This window comes from Thunnus thynnus, chromosome 5, assembly GCF_963924715.1.
Source record: "Thunnus thynnus chromosome 5, fThuThy2.1, whole genome shotgun sequence".
NCBI classification, from domain to species: domain Eukaryota; kingdom Metazoa; phylum Chordata; class Actinopteri; order Scombriformes; family Scombridae; genus Thunnus; species Thunnus thynnus.
Genome location: NC_089521.1, coordinates 9,867,991 through 9,887,725, shown reverse-complemented (window position 1 = coordinate 9,887,725; position 19,735 = coordinate 9,867,991). Strand labels below are relative to the sequence as shown.

Genomic DNA, 19,735 nt, shown 5'->3' with positions numbered 1-19,735 from the left:
ACATACAGTATATGCATTTTTTGGGGTGAGAGGCAGGGGGTGAGAGTAGGAGAGAGAGCAAAAGAAAGGGGGCTGGACTTAGTGCTGTGTTGGGGCCGGGGCCAGGGCAGCCTTGACAGTGATTAATGGGGAGTGATTGAGCTGTGCTCCAGTGCTCAGGGGGATCTGAGCCCTGCAGTGCCAGAGAAACATTCCAGCCCCTAAGCCCCCTGTCTGGAGCCATCCATCCAACTGAATACTCTCCCCAGGGACAGGGGGAGGAGAGTGGTAAGGGGGCCCAGGGTGGAGGAGGAGGAAGGGTTTGAAGGAGCAGGGGTCAACCTACGCCCTCTGACCTGGTCAGTCAGCCAGCGCTGGGCTGAGAACAGAAGAGCAAGTGTGTGTCTCTAGAAACATGGCGTGCATATTGGTCTGCAGTGTTTGATTGTAATGGAATGACTGAGAGATGGAGTGAGGTGCTGTGTGTGAAACAGAGGGAGTGACTGCAGCATGCAGATGAAAAGCTATCATTTGAGTGTACATGAGTGGATGTGCTACAGGTATGTGATTTATATGTCGCTGTTGCTGTGTTTATAGGGGTGCAGAAGATGTTGTTGTGTGTAAGAACTGTGTTATGTGTTTTATCATCATAGCTGATGTTGATGTCTGTCTATCCCCAGAGTACACTATCATGGCTGAGTCTCTAGAACGGTGTTTTAGCCGGGCCCTATTAAAACACTTCCCGTCAGAGGACGGCGACACAGATGAGGAATTCCACATCAGCAGAGAAGACAAGGAGCGCAAGGACAAAAAGCGCAATCGTGGAAGTAAACATTTGGGACCTGAAAGTTTGATCAAGGCCACTGAGCAAGTTCAACGTAAGCATAACTTCCGGGGGGGTAAGGGCAGCACACACTCAGAGGAAGAGGACAGCAAGCCAGCACGACCACCTCCTCCCCCTCACTGGGCCAACGGCCCCCCTCACCCCCACAGTCTACCACCAAACCAGCAGCACATCCATGGAGACATGAGGGGCATGTACCACCCAGGGCAACAGGTATACACAGGATAACTTGGCTTACTTTTTGAAGTTCTATATTGTCTAAAATCTTGCCACTTGTCCATCTTGTTATAGTCATGTGAACACTTTTTTATTTGTGGTTTTTCTCTTTGAATTCTGTCTGAAATGTAGGTGAAAAACTGCTCTAGTAATTTTATATTTTTAATTTCATCTTACCAGCTCCATCGTCCCCCTGGTCCTCATGGTCCACACATGTATGCTCATAGAATGGCCATGGATCCCCGCTTCACCTACCCACCTCACATTCCACGGCATGGAGACCCCAACTTGAACCGCTTGCCCCACAACTTTAGCATGCAGGTATATTATATATTACACTTTCACTGTATTCTTACACAAAATCACTTTTCCAAACGTAATTATAACAGAAGTTTTTACTGAAGGACCACCTCATTGTGTGTATGTTCTATTGTCAAGTTAGACCACACACCAACCTGACAGTAGACCATTTATAGATTATTAAGAAACATAACTTAAAATGGGTAGAGGTAACGCATTGAGAACAATGGAAATAAAACAATCAGACTGCAAAGAGAAGATAAAAAAAACAAACACATGCAGGTGTTGAGCTAACCACTTCTGCTAACTAACCCAAACCTGATTTTGTTTCACCTTTTTTCCTCAGCATCGCATGGTTGAAGGACCTCACATGGGTCCTAGGTATCCAATGGGTCCTGATCCTAACCAGCTGCAGCCTCCACACCAGCACCCCTACATGGGTCCCACTCATGGCCCATCTTTGGGCCCTCGTCCAGTGGCCCTCCAGCCTGGACCTCCTCCTGAAGCCAGTATGTACCCATCTCACCACCGTCCAGAGAGCCACACCATGCACCCCATGGGCAACAGATTCTCAGGCCCGGAAGGACCACATCAGCACAACTACACAGGCTTAAGGCCCCCTGGTATGGGCCTTCCCAACATGTGGACTGGTATGAATCACCAGGGCCAGGAGAGACCCAGTGGAATGCGCATGCAGGATCCTAACATGGTGAACCAGCGCAACTGTAGTTATGGTGGAGTCCCACCTCCAGTGGGACATAAACCATGGCCAGAAGCTGCTGGATATCCCCATCCTCCTCCCAATGCCCAGTACCAAATGTCTGCAGCGGTCAGTCCCCCTGGGCCCATATCCTCACGTCCCCCTGTACCCCACCCAGACCCCTCTGGCAGGACACGCTTGGCTTCCATGCTGGAAAGCCCCGAGATGCTGGCCCTGCAGCAGCTGTCAGCCTCTTCTGGGCCCCCTGCTGGTGCCCCTCATCAGCACATGGGCAACTTTCAGCAGCCTGGGCCCCCATCAGGAATTGGCAGCATCCCAGCTCACCCTTCTCAGCAGCCTCCCCCTGCCCCTGAGGTTCAGCTGCTGCGTCCTGCTAGAGACAATGGGCCAGACAGCCAGCCTTCCCAACAGACAGACATGCAGCCCAAAGGTAGACCTGACCTTCTCTCTCAGTATTTCACCAGCCGTGGGTATTCTGCATGAAGGAACCCAAGCATAGTCTAACCTTCCTCCTACAGAACATTTCTTTCTAGACTGTAGTGTCTCAAATTGTTAATCAGTTCAGCCCCCCCGTTTTTGCCCTTCCTGTGTCATCTGCATTTTGCAATTTGATTTTAATTATTTTTCACAGTAAGTGGCAAATTGAATATTCATTAGTTTAGTGAAATTTCTTGCTGGTTGCTTTCAGGGTACAAAAGAGATGGCATGTCATCAGTTAAGCTTCACTAGCAAGCCTACAAATGTGCGTGCATCCTCACTTTAAGGGAATGAAACAGGACAAAATTTATTATTAAATTTATTATTTTTATGTTGTTTATTTAACAGGTTTTAATAAGCAATGTACAAATCTTGGTTGTTTCCTTGTCCTTTTGATTGCTTTTTATATTCTTTAACAAAGTACTTAGCTTCATGCAATAGTATTGACTTAGAGCTTGTTCTTGTAACAATAGTTAATCAATCTTCAATGGTAACCTCCCTTCAAGTATTCTTTTATGCTAACTTCCTTTTCATTATTCTGTATGTTGACAGGCACAACATCAGAGAACAAAATGGCTGCCAAAAACATTTCCGATGAAGCTTCATCACACAAAAACACTGTTTCAATTAACCAAGAGCACCCGTCCATCCCTAGCCCCACAGGACACCACAGTGGGTCAGCCGAGGGAATGCGTAGCCCCTCAGCCCCTAACTTGGGGAGATCACAAGAGAATCTGTCTGGACCAGGGCTCCCACAGAGTTCAACAGAGTGCCACAAGCAGGAGGTAGATGGCCAGGGACAATCTGCCAGCCTCTGTCCCCCTCAACACAATAGTGCCACTACTGTTTCATCCCGACTCAACACAAGTAACGGCTCCACTGATCCCACTCCACCCAAACCCCCTCAGCATGCACAGAACAGTCCTCAGCAAAAGGTTCCGAGCCCTGCACTTCTTCCCCAGAATGTACCACCATCGCATGTGGCAGCAGCTCAGAATTTCACTCAGCAAACGTCGGAGAACAACTTACCATACATGCAGAATGCACATCAGCAAAGTGAACAGCAGCAGAACATTGAAAATCAGCAGCAGCAGCAACCTCAGGCAACTGTGAATACCCCTCAGTGCCACCTTCAGAGCTCCTCCCAGCAGATGACCCAGAACACGCAGCAACACAATTCTCAAAGTCTGCCACCTCCTCATCACGCCCCTCAAAACAACTCTCCACAACGTCCTACACAGAACAGCCCTATGCATGGGATGCCACAGAGTGCCACACAGGGAGCCCAGCCTGGACACCCCCAGCCAGCCCCTCTCACCTCTCTGCCCCCCAGCCACCCTACCCCACTATTACCCTCCCAGCCTAGCCCAGCAGACCATGGAGATCAAAGACCTAGTGAGCCTACAAGTAGGCCAGACACAGAAGGCACTGCCGTTCCTCCTCAGCACAACATGATGAAATATGGGCCTCCAAATGGTATTTATAAACACCAGGCTTTTAGCCCCAATCACAATCAAACCCAACTGGTGAGTAGTAACCCGGGTATGCAAGCTCAGAGAGGGCCAGCACCTGATCACAATCCAGCCATGACTCCTCACTCCCAAGGCCAGGTAAATGGAGCCATAGGCCCATTCAGCATGGCTAACCCTCCGCATCCACACTACAGCCAGACAAACATGACCAGACCCATGCCTCAATCTGCTCACCACCCTTATCACAACCAGGCCACCAACCCCCTCCACAATTCTGCTCACCACCCCACCTACCACCAGCAAGGAGGTCCTGCCTATCCCTACCACATGCCTGGCCAACAGCACCCTCAGGCCCACAACATGTATCCACCTTCTCAGTACCAGCAGCAACACTATTACCCCCAACCCCATCCCCAAGCTCAGACCCATAACCAGGCCAACAGCAGAGGAGGTTATCCTCCAGAGGACTGGCATCGGTCTCATTATCAGCCTCGCCAGCCGATGCCGCCCAATGCCTACCTACCTGTGGCCAGTGCCAGAGGCAACACTCATTCAAAAGAGAGCAGTGTGTCACCGCTGGGCTCTGAAGGCTCCAGTGGTGCTAGTTTGGTGTCCCCTGCCCCTGTGTCTGAAGCAGGGCAACACCCTGGAGGCCCGGTGGAAGGGAAGTGTGAAAGCAAGGAGCAGGCCAGTGGTGGCAGCCCAGCAAAGAAAGCTCATACTGACGGGAGCTCAGAGCGACCTGACAGTCCTAAAGAAATCCTGGACCTCGACAGCCATAATGCTGCCGCCCGCCGTCGTAGCACGCAGATACCTCAAAACCCACCTGCCTCTGCTGCACACATGCCACCTGGCTTCATGTATGACCCTCGCACTGTCCACCCTGGGATGCAACAAGGTGGCATTCCTCCACCCCACATGATGTCTCAAGCCCGTGGAGTTGGTAATGGAACCCTTTACCCTGGCCAGCCATATCCAGATCCAGGACGTTATGCTGCCCAAAGACCTCACCCACACCTAATGGAGGCTCTGCAGCGGCCGCAGCAGCTGCCCTACTCCCCGGGTCAGACACGCATGGCCATGTACAGACACCCCCGGCCTGGTGGCCACTTCCAGGGCATGATGATTCAGCAGAGAGGCCTGGCACCAGAACACTTCCTACATCCAGGGTAAAATGATTAAGACTTATGGCTCTGTAGATGTATGTGTGCGCAAACATTTGATCTTCTATATACCTTTCCTTGTTTTGTCTTTTTCATAGTCAAAATGCTTGTTGATCCAATGCATAATAGTTTACAACTAGCATTTTTGTTTATAAAGGTGAAGGAACTCCGGACATAGTAGTGAGAGTTAGGTTGGGAGTCAAATGCAAAAGATGGATTTGTAACCAAAAGTGAGCAACACATTTGGCTTCAGTTATAACTGTATATGCAGGCTGTTCACACCTGTTAATAACACAACGCAAAATGTTTCTCTTTTTTTTTTCACCACCAATACATTGTAACCTGCGGTTGTAGAGTGTTAAGTTTGGGCTGTGTTCTTGCTTATCTCATCATCTTCACACCATGTAGTGTCAAAACAATTATTCAGTTAACCAATCCTTTAAATAGCACATTAATCATTCTCAAGTAAAACAGCCAGGTTCACTGATGTCAGCATTTGCTGCTTTTCTCAGTTCTGTATCAGATTGAATCTTTTGGTTTTAGACTGTTGATTGGACAAAACAATATGAAGATGTCACCTTGTTAACTTGTAAATTTAGATTTTTCTTTATTGTGATTTTCCTCTTGTTTTATGGATTAATCAATAAAAATAAGCAACAGATTATTTAATAATGAGAATAATTATTTGTTGGTTTGTGACTGACTATACTGACATTTTTTTGTTGAACTTGACAACAGTAGCACATCCTTAATGAAATTTTCGTTTCATATGGCCCAGTGACAAGCTGCCCAGTTAACAACAATGCTAATAACATTCATTGTTTCTTTGTTTTTTTCAGGCAACAGATGATGGCTGCGCCAGGTGGGCCGAGCAGCAAACAGGGAGTGTGACCACCATGTTATTAGAGTGAGTGAAAATATCTTTTGATACATACTTAAAACCTCTGTCTCACAGGTTCTAGCAATTTCCTTTTCATTACCCTTCCTTAATTAATTTGTGCCTTATGTATCTATTCCACAGAATATGACAATGCATTCATACATCTTAATCCTACATGTGCTCATATGTGTTACTTATTGTTGTTCTCCTTTCAGGCATGTTATTATCATCTGGGCAACAGCTGGGCAAATCAGTGAGCCAAAAGGAAGAAGATGTTGACATGCTGACTGGGCTGACAGAGACTATAAAGGGGACTCTTGGCTCCACATACAACTCATACTGATTTTCTTACACTGGACAAAACTTTTGCCTCAATTTTGCCCACCACTGGACTCCAAGATCCAACTAGGCAGCTGGTAGAATTAAGATAATAATAATGTTAAATGTTATTGAGCCCTGGAGAACAACTTTTTTTCTTTTTTTTTTGCTTGCCCTTCTCCACATAAAGCTCAGAGCATGGGGCCAGATGCAGAGTAGCTCTATGGAACTGGTAAGGATTCAATGACTTGCTCAAGGACACTTCACCCGAACGGTTGCTTCCCAACATGAGTGTTTGAACTTGGATCCTCCGGCAGAATGGCAGTCTTTTTAACCACTAGGCCAACCTGTCAAACACAGGGGACACTGCCTTCAAGAACACTGGACAGCCCTTTCCTCTTTGAACAATCGAAACATGGATGGATGAACACAGGCTGCCTGTCTTGTTCACTGACTGTAGTGCTTATTGGAACTGAAAATCTACTGACAGAACTGAGGAAGACTGTTGTTTTTACTACTATTTTCTGTTCAACCATATCTTTAAACTCAGGTGTAGAAAAAGGAGGTACTATGAGACTGTCACCCTAACCAAGTCAACTCACAGGCCCCCTGCAATTGCCTTGGTTTCCTTTGTGAATGTATGAGTGAATGTTTAGACGATAAGTTAAACGCAGCATAGTAGCTGCATGTGAAAGGACAAGAACATAAACCGTCCTGAAAAAGGCCCTGTTGCTGTCCATTTCCACCCCAACTCTATGTGTTTCTCTAACCCTGGAGTAAACACACAGTATATGCATCTTTCAAAGCTGCCTTCATTGTTAAGAATGTCTTTGACTAGCAGAGGAGGACTGGCAAGGATGGCGCTATCTGACTATACCTGACTCTCTGTTATGCACTATGGTTTTCTTAGTCTAGACGTCCTGGAATTGAGTGGCCTTGGATAGTCTTATTTGTAGGCTATGCTTGTTATCATATATGTATGAATATATATATATCTATATCTATAAATATTGATATTAGTAATTACAACCCTTAACTGTAGAGACTTACCTCTTGTCCCAGGTAAGGGAATTCTGAAATTCTCAGATGGTGACATGTCCTGCTAGCTGGTTTATGCACATACACAGAACAAACAGACACACACATCAAACCCTGCTGTTAGTTTTTTTTTTTTTTTTTTTTTAAATGTGACATTTTTGCATTCCACCTACAATTTTGTAGCTTTAGCGCTTTGTTCAGTCACAGCCCTGCCCTTTGCATGGTTTCTTCTTTGAGCCGCTTCCTCTTCCCCAATGTTAGCGTATCCTCAGGGTGTACAGTTTCTATATACGGGTATTTTTCTGAACTATTTGAAGGAGGAGCAGCATAAAGAAAAATGGGACTGCATTTGTGGCAAAATAATCCACCTCAGTTTCATGTGAAGAACTTTTAAGGTTCTGTATTCATTGTCATTAACAATATTTGGCTCAGCACACTGCCAACTATTAAACCTGTTTTTGTTGTTGTTGTTGTTGTTGTCCCCACCCCCCCCCCACCCCCCCTCTCATTTTCATCAAAGTTGATTGGTAGTGAGATGAATCTAATTTGAGTTATTCTACATTCCTGTTAATTTGATACATACCGTTTGTCATCACTGTTCATTTGGGCTTTCTTCTGACACTTGTCGTTTAGGGCAACCAAATGCATTCTCTCACAACTGCTGTGGATTTCGGAGGTTTTGTCCCACATCTTATCATATCAACGTTGCACCTGTGAGCCCCACTTGTGCAGTTTAGTGATGGCAGCAAATGAATCTACCTCATCTAGCCAGCCAGTGGCATCTACAGAGTCCCTCCACGTCTTCTCTTGCTCTGCCAGACTCCTGTAGGTCAAAATTTTATGACCAGTTGATGATTTTAGCACCACTTTTAGTTTTTAGGCTCACAGAACTGATCATAAAATGGCCTTACCATCTCGGGAGAAAATCTTATGTGTCATGTTGCTGTGCCAAATTATGGTGCTGACTAACCTCAACAAGATGGGATTATTCAGCTGTCAGTTCGACACTGACTGCAGGTGTTCTCTTCTTGCAGGTATCTTTTTAAAGGGAGAGTCTTTTCATTCTGTTTTTAATGTCATCGTTAGAGTGTGATAAATGACTATTGCATCGTGTGTGAAATGGGACTCTGTAAGTTGGTCTCTTTAGTTGTACAGATTGCATGCCTTCTTGCCTACAAGTTGTTGAGACTAGACAAAGTAGGCAGTGTTCCAGTCTAGGGTCTATTATAGGCCGCATAGAGTTTGGCAGCATTATAATGTCCTTAGCAATAGGTACCTAAGGCATTGTAAGGAAATATTTGAGGAAGGATGACGGAATAGGAAAATGCTAGAAGCTGTGAGACAATTTTATAAGTGTTTCACACAAGACTTGTCATGGATAAATTGCTATTTTGTTAAAATAGGGGGAATTGTCTCAATATTTAGTGGGCCTAATAGGGCCGCTTTTGAGGTAGTGTCTTCACTTGTGCTGTCTAATGTATGAAGGACAGTGTTGTTTTTAAAGGTCTGTGAGGTTGTGATATTGTCTTATGGTGTACAGATGTGTGTGTATGTGTGTGTGTGTGTGTGTGTCGGTGTGTGTGTGTGCGTTTCTGGTGTGCAGAATCGGCACCAGATGACTGGAAGTGTGCATTCGACTCTCACTTTTACTCTGCTGTCATCTCTCTGCACTAGTGAAAACCATTTAGACGTAATTAAATGTGAACCATATTTATTTGCTCTTTTACGAATTTTTGTACATTTTTGGACTTGTTTTAATATAAATGTGTGGTGTCTTGTTTCCTTTTCCTTGATGTTGTTTTTTTTGTTCTTTTACGCAGTTGTCTTTTACCTCAGTAGCATGGTGGCATTGAAAAAAAAGACCTGTAACGTTTCATTTTAAGTGACGTTTGCAAGTTCTTACCTGACTGACATAGATTATTTTGGAAATGGACTGGAGTATTTTCTATACTGTACATTTCTTAGAAATAAATAACTTTTCTCAAATAAGAGTTTTATTATTGTCAGTTTTTTCCTTACTAGTCACATCACCAAAACAGCTGATTATTGTCTCTCTCACTCAATTTGACCTGAAACTTGCATCACTCTTCCTTTAATTAACACTGCTGTGAGTGAACAGACATGAAATGAGGCCATGCTGTTCCATAGTAATGGGACATGTATCTATAATCCGTTGAAAAAACTGAAAGGCCAAAAGTAATGAAATGCAAACAGACAAAACAAGAGGGCCACTGCAAGACAGTGCATTAATCTATTGGAGCGCTTCACACTATCACCTTCAATTAGTGCTTATCCTCTTGATGAACACTCCACAGATTGTCTGTTGCTCGTCGGACCCTTCTTTTGTCTGCAAGAGTCAGTGATGTGACGTCAGTGTGAAAGGAAGCATCGTGGTTTCCTCAGTGGTTGGCCTAATAGGCAGTGGAAAAAATATAGACGAGGTATGTATTTAAGGTACTTTAATTGAGCCTAATTAACCAAGTTGTATAGCTAAATTCTAGAAGGGGTGGAAAATAAGATACATCATAATAGTACACAAGCACCTTAATAGGAAAAATTAACATTACTCCGATTTTTGATGCATTTATCTCATCTTTTACAGAAAGAATCTCTACATCTCTGTGTAAACATCAGGGACAATGATGGAAATAAGTCCACGACTTATATCATTACTGCCTGACAAAGGCTAATATATTTGTAGTAATTTATAAATGTATTAGAATGTTTTCAGTAAACCAAAAAATAAACTTTTTAGTTTCTCTGTAAAGGGAACATTTACCAGGAGGTGCAATTTACAATTTTACTCCTTACAACTTTAGAAGTACTTGTTTTGTGACATATGGCTACAATTGAACCTTTGTCAATATCATGTACCCAACATTCCTATTGGTCATTTCTTCCATCATACGAATCTCAATCTTATTTGAAAAAACAAACAAAAAACACAGAATTCCGGTTTATTATTCTAGCTGAAATATTTAATAACTGTTGGTAGAAATGTGTTTTCATCCATTCAGGGTTAATAACTGGCCCTCCATGACTGCAATACCAAGGAGAGCCGTTGTAATTTGTAAAAGGTAATAGACGGGTCTCATCATTGTGACTGAGCTCAGATAGGTATTAGTTTTCTGTTACATGCTTAATTGTCATGAATTTGTTGACACATCTTACTCAGTGTTTATGTCGCATATGCGTATGGAGAGAAGTTACATTATATGAAACCATGAAAATTACAGCCATAGCTCAGTATTTTCTACGGTTTGTGTTATTTATCACACGTTTAATTGTAATGTAGTCTGCCATAAAACAAAAACAAACAATAAACCTTACAACGTGCTTCCAGACAGAATGCACTTCACCCTGGGACATTTATTCCCTAATGTTTGTCTTGCCGGCTATTGTTTATGACGCCTGACTCCACCAATTAAATGGTTATCAGTTAGGTTTCAGCCAATCATGGCGAAGGGGGCGGAACTAAGATGCACCCTGAGAGAAAGTTTTGCCTGACAGGCAAAGCGCAGGGAAGAAAAAACAGCTAAATCCACAGTATCCGTTCCGTATTCATCATTCTTATTTGTCAGCTTGTTTATTTCTACAACGCTGCCGCTATACAGCAGCCACCTGTCAAAAGCAGAAAAGTAACTTTAGCTTTATCTCCAACCGACACCGTCCAGTAAGCTGTATAGTGTCCGCTGTTTTTAAAGCGACGCTGAACTGGACTGTTTACAAATCGTCGTCAACAACTGTCGAGGCACCAGCTACCCTTCACATTCAATAGACGGTAGCTTACACAGCAAAAATTTAAGCAAGGTAACGAAACATTTCTCTGTTTTCTTGTATCAAAGTTTGTTCAAAACACAATGAAATACGAGTTAACCTAGATAACGACTCTTCAGTTTTTCCCCCAGTTCTGTACACTAGCTAACGTTAGTCGTGTATAAAATGAACAGACTGACGTTAAGTTACTTCATGAATACGGTGCTCTTCTCTCCAGTCAGTAGTGAACACATCTGGACGTGTAACTGGTCAGATTACGTTAAATTTTATCCACTGTTAGAGGCTGAAGGCTTATTTTTTAATTAAGCTGCTGTGAGCGGTTGAAAATCGGTAACTATAAGCACATTTACTCAAATACTGTAAGATGAAACCAGTGGTTTCCAACCTTTTTGGCTTTTAACGTCTAAGAAAAAGCAGTGTGCAGTCAGGGTCACATTTCAGATGTCTATCAAATAGTGATTTTCCCCTCTAAACTTCTCACATGGTTTAATTTCACTAAATGTTCAAATGATCAATATATTCATAAATCAAAGATTGGAGGAAAAGTCCAAAAACTGAAAACAGATTTGTGTATCAGAACATTGTTTTTTCTTCTTTCCTCTCCCATTAATCATCTTGCGACCCCTGATTTATCTGGTGACCCTTTCGAGGGGCCCGACCCTTAGGTTTGGAACCACTGGACTAAAATAGCTAACTGTATATAAAGTAGTTGAAACTATCTCCACCTCCACCACCTACAACAGTAACATGCTGCTCTAACACTGATGCTTCAGTATTAATAATCTAATGATGTCAGTCAGAGGGACCAAACCACTACTTTTACTGCAATACTTTAAGTACATTTTGCTGCTAATATTTATGTACTTTTACTTAAGTAGGATTTTTCATGCAGGACTTTTACTTGTGCATGAAAATGAGAAGTGCTCCATTTACAATGCTGTATTGGTACTTTTTCTTAAATAAAGGATCTGAATACTTCTTCCACCACTGGCTGATGTACAGCAACTATTTTAGGCTCTCAAAGCAAAACTTGTCTGACTTCCCAGTTGAAGGTTTCCTCTCATTTGGCAGATTAACACACTGTCTGGACCATGGCAGTTCAGCTGCAGCGCCCCCACGCGGCTGTGGCCTGTCTGCTGCTGTACTACTTGTCGTCTTGCCTGTCCATCCCAGACCCCAGGCAGAGAGAGGCTCTCATACAGCTGGAGTCCTCCATGCAGACAGGCGGGCAAATAGTGTTGAATGATGCTGAAAAGCGGCTGGACGTTCGTCTGTTTAAAATGAAGCAGGAGGAGATAATGAGAGCAGACTTTCCTCCCACCATGCATTTCTTCAAGGCCAGGCACCTCATCAGGACCAGTCCCATCTTCAGCCTGCTGCAGAAAATGCCTAAAGGTCTGTTCAGGTTTTCCCCTTTATGTGTGATAAACCTCAAAGTGTGCATATAATGAATAACTTGCTCATAAAAACCTTTGGTCTTTAAGAAACTGTTCTTGTAGGACCCACAGTAGATCAGGATTGTACTTGAATTTGCCACTGACCTGCCGTCATTCATCCATTTTTCCCCCTGGCTGCGTGTAGGGATGTTTGTAATTCAGACTGGTTTTGTTTTAGGGGGAGCTCTCCATGTACACGACTTCTCCATGGTCGACGTAGAGTGGCTAGTGAAGAATGTGACATATCGGCCGCACTGCTACATATGCTTCACTGACAACCAGTCCATCAGGTTCATCTTCTCGTCTCAATTGCCCAAATCTCTACCACATTGCTCTGCCTGGACCCTGCTGGAAAACCTCAGGGCCAAGATGATCAACACCACGGATCTGGACAATAAGTAAGGTTTCATGATGAAGTTTGAGAACCACAGACCATCATGATATTGTTATTTTATGTAATACGTCTATATGATCGAGGTCTTAGTTAAGTGTCTTGTTGGAAACTGTAGATTTTATTTATTTTATGTGTGCATTTGTGCATGTTGCTGTGTGTGTGTTTTGTCCATTTGTAACAGAACAGGCTCATTTATTGTATATTGTATCATTTATTGTAACGTGTTATTGTATAGTATAAAATGTAGTAGTATGCAATTGACTAGTGTAAAAAAGTGTAAGTTTGTGCCAGTGACCTCAGTTAGACCTCTAATTTCTCACTGCTCACACAAAGTAACTAGTACAAAGGTATCAGGGCTTGTTTTCTTCCATTCTGAAGAAATAATTTGCTGCTGCTGTATCCTGTTGCCAGAATTGCAGAACTGAGAAGCCTTAAATCAGCGTATTCATTACACTAAGAAACAGAACACCTGACAGAAACCCAAAGGGAAAGGAGGAAGTATCTCTCAGAAAATAATCCCTTAAACACATGACTTGTTATATTTATCTCTATTTATTTAACATCTTTGTTTGCCAGGATGGCAGATAAACTTTAAGCAAAGGTCTCATAAAATTACATCATTGTTTCCTTGATGTGATGTTTTTCCTTTTTGAAACAAGATGTTGGGTCAGGATATCAAAGAGGGGTCTTCAGGTAACGCTTTATTTTACATGTCCTTTAATTTTATACTAATATCCTGGACAATTTCAGGGTAATTTGCAGCTATTTAACAGGTAATTTGTATTGGTAATTTGAAGTGTAAACAGATCAGCTATTAATTATTAAGAGAAGGGCAGTTCAATAGTGCAGCATGAGCTTAAAACTGAAGACGCACTGTTTTAGAGGAAGCAGTGGGTTTCAAGAAAAGTGCAAGATCCTCTACACAGAAATAAATGATACAATACATACAATATGGTGGTTATTGCAACCTCAGTGAAATGTAGAAGATAGTGTCAACTGTGTTAAATTGACTCTAAATGAAACTATGTCTTCATATTTACTCTCAGCATCATGGGCAACCTGACGCTGTTCACTGATCAGGATCCAGAGGCAGTGTACCCCAGCCAGGATGTGGTATGGGGCAGGTTTGAACAGGCCTTCCTTGCACTCTGGGGTCTGGTCACATATGCTCCTGTGTTCAGAGATTATTACTACCAAGGCCTCACTGAATTCTACACGGATAACGTCATGTATCTGGAGCTACGGGCTCTGCTCCCCGAGGTAAACTAATGTTTTCACAATGTCCCTCTCGTGCTTAGCGTGTTCACTTACTTATAATCATAACGCCGTGTGTCTTTCTTTGCACTCAGATATACGAGTTGGACGGCAGCACTCACGACAGAGCCTGGACTCTGAAGACTTATCAGGATGTCACCAGACAGTTCACAGCAGACCACCCAGACTTCTTTGGAGCAAGAATCATCTTCACAGTCCACAGGTGCCTGCTCTGATGCCCTTAAAATGGATTTTACTTAGTAGTCTCAATTGCACACAGCTTGTCGATATAATTATTGTTTTCAACACTGTGTATGTTTCAGGGGAGTAAATGAAACTGTAATGACTAGTGTTGTGGAGGAGGCTATGAAGCTGCAGAGAGACTTCCCAGATATCATGGCTGGTTTTGACCTGGTAAGTGTATGATTAGTGTTAAGCAGCTTAAAAATAGAGTTTGTTCTGACTGATTGTAAATTTGACTCACAATGCAGACACTAAAAAAGTCAGTGAAAACAATGCTTGCTGAAACGTTACATACATGATGTTGTCTTTTTGTTGAATAATAGCGTTTATCGTTTCTCTGCATGTGCAGGTAGGCCGTGAGGACTCAGGCAGACCGCTGTGGTATTTCAGAGATGCCCTGTCACTGCCTGTAGAGAGAGGGGTCACGCTTCCTTTCTTTTTCCATGCTGGAGAGACTGGTGAGTTCATCAGTGTGCGCTGTATAATGTTTTAACATTTAGTTTTTACACCTATATGATTGTAGATGTGGCTCAGAAATTAGAGGTTTAGGGATAATCGACTTTTTCCAGATAAATGTGTGTGAAATAAGGAGCTGTCTGGAGTAACTGCTCGAGCTGCCACAAGGGGGAACTATTTAACAGATATCATCAAAGATCAATCAAAGATCAATGTTTGTTTACAGTCCAAATGTTGGTGGACAAACTCTGTTTTGGTGTTTTATTTATTGCACACTCAAAGAAGAAACATAGGATTACCATGGTCAGTTTTAGAGTTAAATAAACAGATGAAATGCTAGAAGGTAGAAAACAAATGTGATTCTGTTGCAGAGCAGTGCATGTTACAGTGTCATTGCTCTAAAACAAGAACAAAGTACATGCAAACCATATCATAAACATATTATTCTGCCGTTCAAATTGCTACAAAACCAAATAATTGAAATCCAGGGAGAGGAAATATGAGTATAAAATTAAGAACCATTTATGTTATTATCACCTTGCAAAATAATATGCATCTAGTTTGTCTCTACCACATGTAGATCTTCAAGGCACAGAGGTGGACCAGAACTTGTTGGATGCTCTTTTGTTGAACACTTCACGCATTGGCCATGGATTTGCTCTGCCTCGCCACCCAGTGGCCAGAGAAATATCCAGGAAGAGAGGGGTGGCTGTGGAAGTGTGCCCCATCTCCAACCAGGTACACGGTCTTCTTGTGAACCATATTGTACAGTAAATTATGTTTTCCAATTACTAGGATGCATTTACTAGTGTGCATTCCTTGAAATCTTATGAAAAATTAGGCTGTATTTGAATATGTTAAACCTTGTAATCAAATTTCTCCTGTCTTATCCTCATTCAGGTGTTGAAGCTGGTAAACGACATGCGAAATCATCCAGCAGCTGCGCTGATGTCAGAGAACCACCCAGTGGTCATCAGTTCTGATGACCCTGCCATGTTCGGTGCCTCTGGCCTCTCTTATGACTACTATGAGGCTTTTGTGGGCTTTGGTGGGATTAGATCCCATATAGGCTCCCTCAAAGAGCTGGCTATGAACTCTGTTAGGTGAGATTCAGCTGAGATTTGATTTACAAATTTCAATTGAAATGTGTGAGAGTGCTCATATGCTTGAGCAGATTGCTCACTGACATTTCCCTGTTTATCTTTCAGGTATAGTTCTTTGAACCCAAAGGAACAGGAAAAGGCTCTGGTTCTGTGGCAGAGAAGATGGGATAAGTTTGTCTCTGAAAATTCTTTTTAGAAAGAAATCTAACATTTTGAAATGCTATCAGGCCTTAATCCTCCTTTCAGAATGGAAAGTCTTGACACATGAATTATAGATGGCAATAGGATATGTAAACAGTGCACAAGCAGGTTTGTGGTCGGCACAAATATGGGTCAACAAAGCTACTTTGAGATAACAATGTGGAGCTGCTGTGTGCGAGTGTGAGATAAGTCCTGCAAAACAAGGGACATTACTTGAACTACACAGATGATGTAGCCTCAATCAAAAGGAATCTTATGTCTAGTTTCATTTATGATTTTTAAAAATCTATTTGAATGTATTTGCACTTTAAGATTCAGGTTTGCCTATGTACAATAACAGTGCCAGACAGCTGTGTTAACTGTTGATGTGCTGAATGCTGTATGATTTCTCTTTGTACAGTCGTGTGGTTGTGCTTTGTAATATGATAATAGGTAGATTGTTAAAATGCATGTTTTTTTTACTTGAATGTCAATTTTTTTTTTTTAGATTTTTAGCTGTTATGGATTAAGTTGATCTTATATCACATTTTATGAAGATTCATATGAACAATCGTCAGGATCATCCAGACATTTAAAAGCTGTGAACTGTCCAAACTAAATTTGACTTGATGATTAAAAGGAACTGATAATTAACTTGCTTGGTTCTATTTATTTGATGTTCTTCTTATGTAGCTCCGTTATCAGTACTTATCCACCATCATCTGCTGCTGGTGTTGAATTTGGCGAAGAAGCTGTCATCGATGTATCCCCTTTCAATGTCCGGTTTCCTTAAAATGACATCAGTTCAAAAATAATTAGTGAGGCAATAATTCAACTATGTGTGTACAATTGAGTGAATGTCTGCGTTGTCTAAATTTTACTGACTGTTGTCTCTGTGATTCAGCCAGTTTGATGTTGGTGCCATCCAGGTGTCGTCTCAGCTGCTTGTTCAGTCTTGCCTGCTGCCTCTCCATTAGCAGAGCCGTACGTGCCGAGTCCAAGCGGACACGATCATACTGCTCTTCTTCTTTCTTCTTCTCTAATTCTATCCTCTACACATGTACAGACAACACACACCCTGAGAGAACAGCTTCACACAGCAACAACATGTGATGTGGTGTTATTGTCATTTGCTCCTATTTTACCCTTTTCTCCTCTATTTGATATTTCTGGAACTGGATGATTTGCTGCAGGCTCTCGGGAGGTGCTCTCTTGTCACTGCTGGGACAAAGACCGGGCACTCCCACCACATCCAGGGAGGGTTCGGCATCTACACACGTCAGCTGTCCTTGCAGGTGGTTCATCGTGTCTGCTCGATTATCCTCGTCTTTACATTCCCGTTCCTGGCGACGCCTCTCCTCAGTCTTCACCATCCAGACACAGAAATAAGTTGAGGGTTATAAAAAGTATTGTTAGCAGAGATGCAGCCAAGTCCTTGAGACATAAGTCTGAAGTCCTGAGTTTAAATCTAGTCAAATCCATGTCATCAGAATCAACTGCAGTGTGAACAGTAAGTTTAGTACCATTTTAATGTCTAAAATAAATCAATTCCACTACAACTTTACCACTAATACTAGACATATAAACATAAAAATATTCATTAATAGAACACGCAAGTTTAACTACCTTCATCTGACAGAGTCTGAGCGATTACCAGAATAACTTACCATGGCCAGATTGCACTCTTTAGTAGCAACTGCCGCTGCTTTTCTCCTCTCCATCTCCATGCTCTGAAGCTGCAGAGCTTTGTTGTCCATGTCTATTCTGCTTTGGTCGTAGCGCTGCCCTGAAGACCAGGAAGAGTATATGAAATGAGATGAATTGAGTTTCATGTGTGTGTGTGAACTGAGCATGTGTATGAAAATCAGACAAACCTACTTTCCAGCCTCTGTTGATGTGTTTCTGCTGCTCGCTCTGTCTGCTGCTGGATGAGCCACCCCCTGAGCTGCTGCCTCTGTCTCTGCAGTCTGCCACTACTGTCCGGGTCCTCACCCACCAGGCCAGGGAGCATCATCTGGGCTTCATCTTGGTCTGTTTTCCTGCAGCGGCCTGGGTCATTCAGGTCATACTCCCCCTCGCACCAAGTTTGCTGGTACTGATGGTGGTAGTTGACTATATCCTTTTCCATCGCACGTTTTTCCTTCACTTGTCGGCTATGGAGAAGGCAAGCTACTTTGCTGTTGTGTAGCATGTCAGCATCTATATAGGGAACACATCCCAGAAACAGACATCATAATGCACTTCATTAGAACTTATGAATGTCACAAAGTATCATAATATGCAACATAGTGGCAGTGTCTACATGGATGTCCGAAGGCCTCATCCTTTAGTGATAAACACTAAACACTACTCAGTGAGCGATATGACTTAATTCAAGTTACTTCCGTTGTTAACAGTTAGGCTATCTGATAACACATAATACTAATTCACAAAATCATTGACGTCAGGTAACATTAAGAAACGTTTAGATAACTTACCATAAGCTTTCTGTTTTTCTTTCGCTGTCTCTTCTTGTTTCTTCTTTTCTTTCACCTGCATGTCAAGGGCTTCCTTATCAACCTGTGAAACAAAACACGGTCTTATCAGCACATTTCAGCCCAATTTAGCAGGTGGTTAGCAACCACTGCTAGCTACAGTCACAAGCAGTAATGTTAACTTTGTTGAGCACAAGAACTTACCCCAATGGTCCTCACTTTATTATTAAAAACCCTCTCTTGTCTTTCAGTCTCTTTGTTGCGACGCCTCTGTAGATTTGCCCTAGCGACGCGGTCTGCGAGTGTTTCGACGTTAAGCATTTTGACTCAATTAAACTGTATTTAACGTTTGCGGTGTTAAAATTAGGAATCTGCTTGACAAACGCTAGAAACTCAAATTTCAAACACACTGGTTGCTAAGAAACCTGAGCTCCGTGTTGCCAGATCTCGCGAGAGTAAGCAACCAGGTATATGGAAACAAGCTAAGAAGAAGCGACCATCCATGAAAGTGACTTGGTACTCAAAAAAAGAAAAAAAAAGTTGAACAAGATCTGCACACTTACAGGATCTGAATTATCCCAACCTGAGAGTGAATCCAGTCTTTTGATCCACTCTCTTTACAAGAAACAAACGAAAAGAAAAAGAGTGAAGAAGTTCAACACATGGTACACAGGCAACAGAAAAAAGATTTGCAACTGAGCTCTTGAGGAATTACCTTCATATGGTTTGAACAATTGTCAATGCACTGAACTGGCAGCGTTCACTATACCCATAGACTTGTAAAAAAACCACCCCCCAAAATGCCAATTACAAACTTCTCTTAACACTTTGTATGCGTCGAAGGGATGTTGTTTGTTGAGCACCTTGAGAGATGTCAATGCCAATATGACCCTCTTCTGTTGGGGTGCACCACAAGCCAAAACTCAACTATGAGAGCAGATGGCTTATAATGCCTCACTTTTTCTCTATTGGGTTCCATCCTCTGGTGTGCAAAAAAGACACACCAGCCA

General features: G+C 42.7%; 3 protein-coding genes across 3 annotated transcripts in view; 2 read left to right on the top strand and 1 right to left on the bottom strand.

Moving 5' to 3' along the window:
• Positions 1–9,399, top strand: part of cecr2 (CECR2 histone acetyl-lysine reader) — a 40,605-nt gene extending 31,206 nt beyond the window's left edge. Inside the window, exons 14-19 of the mRNA XM_067589094.1 lie at positions 660–1,036; positions 1,220–1,360; positions 1,686–2,490; positions 3,090–5,178; positions 6,012–6,079; positions 6,268–9,399. Of these exons, the coding sequence (XP_067445195.1) occupies positions 660–1,036; positions 1,220–1,360; positions 1,686–2,490; positions 3,090–5,178; positions 6,012–6,063 (3,464 nt within the window). The 3' untranslated portion in view covers positions 6,064–6,079; positions 6,268–9,399. The remainder of the gene's footprint in view (positions 1–659; positions 1,037–1,219; positions 1,361–1,685; positions 2,491–3,089; positions 5,179–6,011; positions 6,080–6,267) is intronic.
• A 1,521-nt stretch (positions 9,400–10,920) lies between these two features.
• ada2a (adenosine deaminase 2a) lies at positions 10,921–16,905 on the top strand. Its single transcript, XM_067589091.1, has 10 exons — positions 10,921–11,218; positions 12,257–12,580; positions 12,800–13,019; positions 14,062–14,275; positions 14,365–14,492; positions 14,593–14,683; positions 14,862–14,970; positions 15,549–15,706; positions 15,869–16,071; positions 16,177–16,905. The coding sequence occupies exons 2-10, from the start codon at positions 12,277–12,279 to the stop codon at positions 16,265–16,267; spliced, it is 1,518 nt and encodes a 505-aa protein (XP_067445192.1). The 5' UTR covers positions 10,921–11,218; positions 12,257–12,276; the 3' UTR covers positions 16,268–16,905.
• ribc2 (RIB43A domain with coiled-coils 2) lies at positions 16,902–19,373 on the bottom strand. The gene is made up of 7 exons (XM_067589093.1): positions 18,930–19,373; positions 18,729–18,810; positions 18,130–18,450; positions 17,919–18,037; positions 17,397–17,615; positions 17,137–17,303; positions 16,902–17,039 (listed from the first exon to the last, which is right to left on the bottom strand). The coding sequence occupies exons 1-7, from the start codon at positions 19,044–19,046 to the stop codon at positions 16,970–16,972; spliced, it is 1,095 nt and encodes a 364-aa protein (XP_067445194.1). The 5' UTR covers positions 19,047–19,373; the 3' UTR covers positions 16,902–16,969.
• Between the last annotated feature and the right edge of the window lie 362 nt (positions 19,374–19,735).

Excerpts from the sequence above, each read along its gene's own strand:
- ada2a (XM_067589091.1), top strand. The coding sequence starts at position 12,277 with ATGGCAGTTCAGCTGCAGCGCCCCCACGCGGCTGTGGCCTGTCTGCTG. Across the intron at positions 13,020-14,061 it reads ACCACGGATCTGGACAATAA|CATCATGGGCAACCTGACGC; the intron begins GTAAGGTTTCAT and ends ATTTACTCTCAG. Across the intron at positions 16,072-16,176 it reads CTGGCTATGAACTCTGTTAG|GTATAGTTCTTTGAACCCAA; the intron begins GTGAGATTCAGC and ends TTTATCTTTCAG.
- ribc2 (XM_067589093.1), bottom strand. The coding sequence starts at position 19,046 with ATGCTTAACGTCGAAACACTCGCAGACCGCGTCGCTAGGGCAAATCTA. Across the intron at positions 18,811-18,929 it reads ATAAAGTGAGGACCATTGGG|GTTGATAAGGAAGCCCTTGA; the intron begins GTAAGTTCTTGT and ends TTTGTTTCACAG. Across the intron at positions 18,038-18,129 it reads ACATCAACAGAGGCTGGAAA|GGCAGCGCTACGACCAAAGC; the intron begins GTAGGTTTGTCT and ends CCTGGTCTTCAG.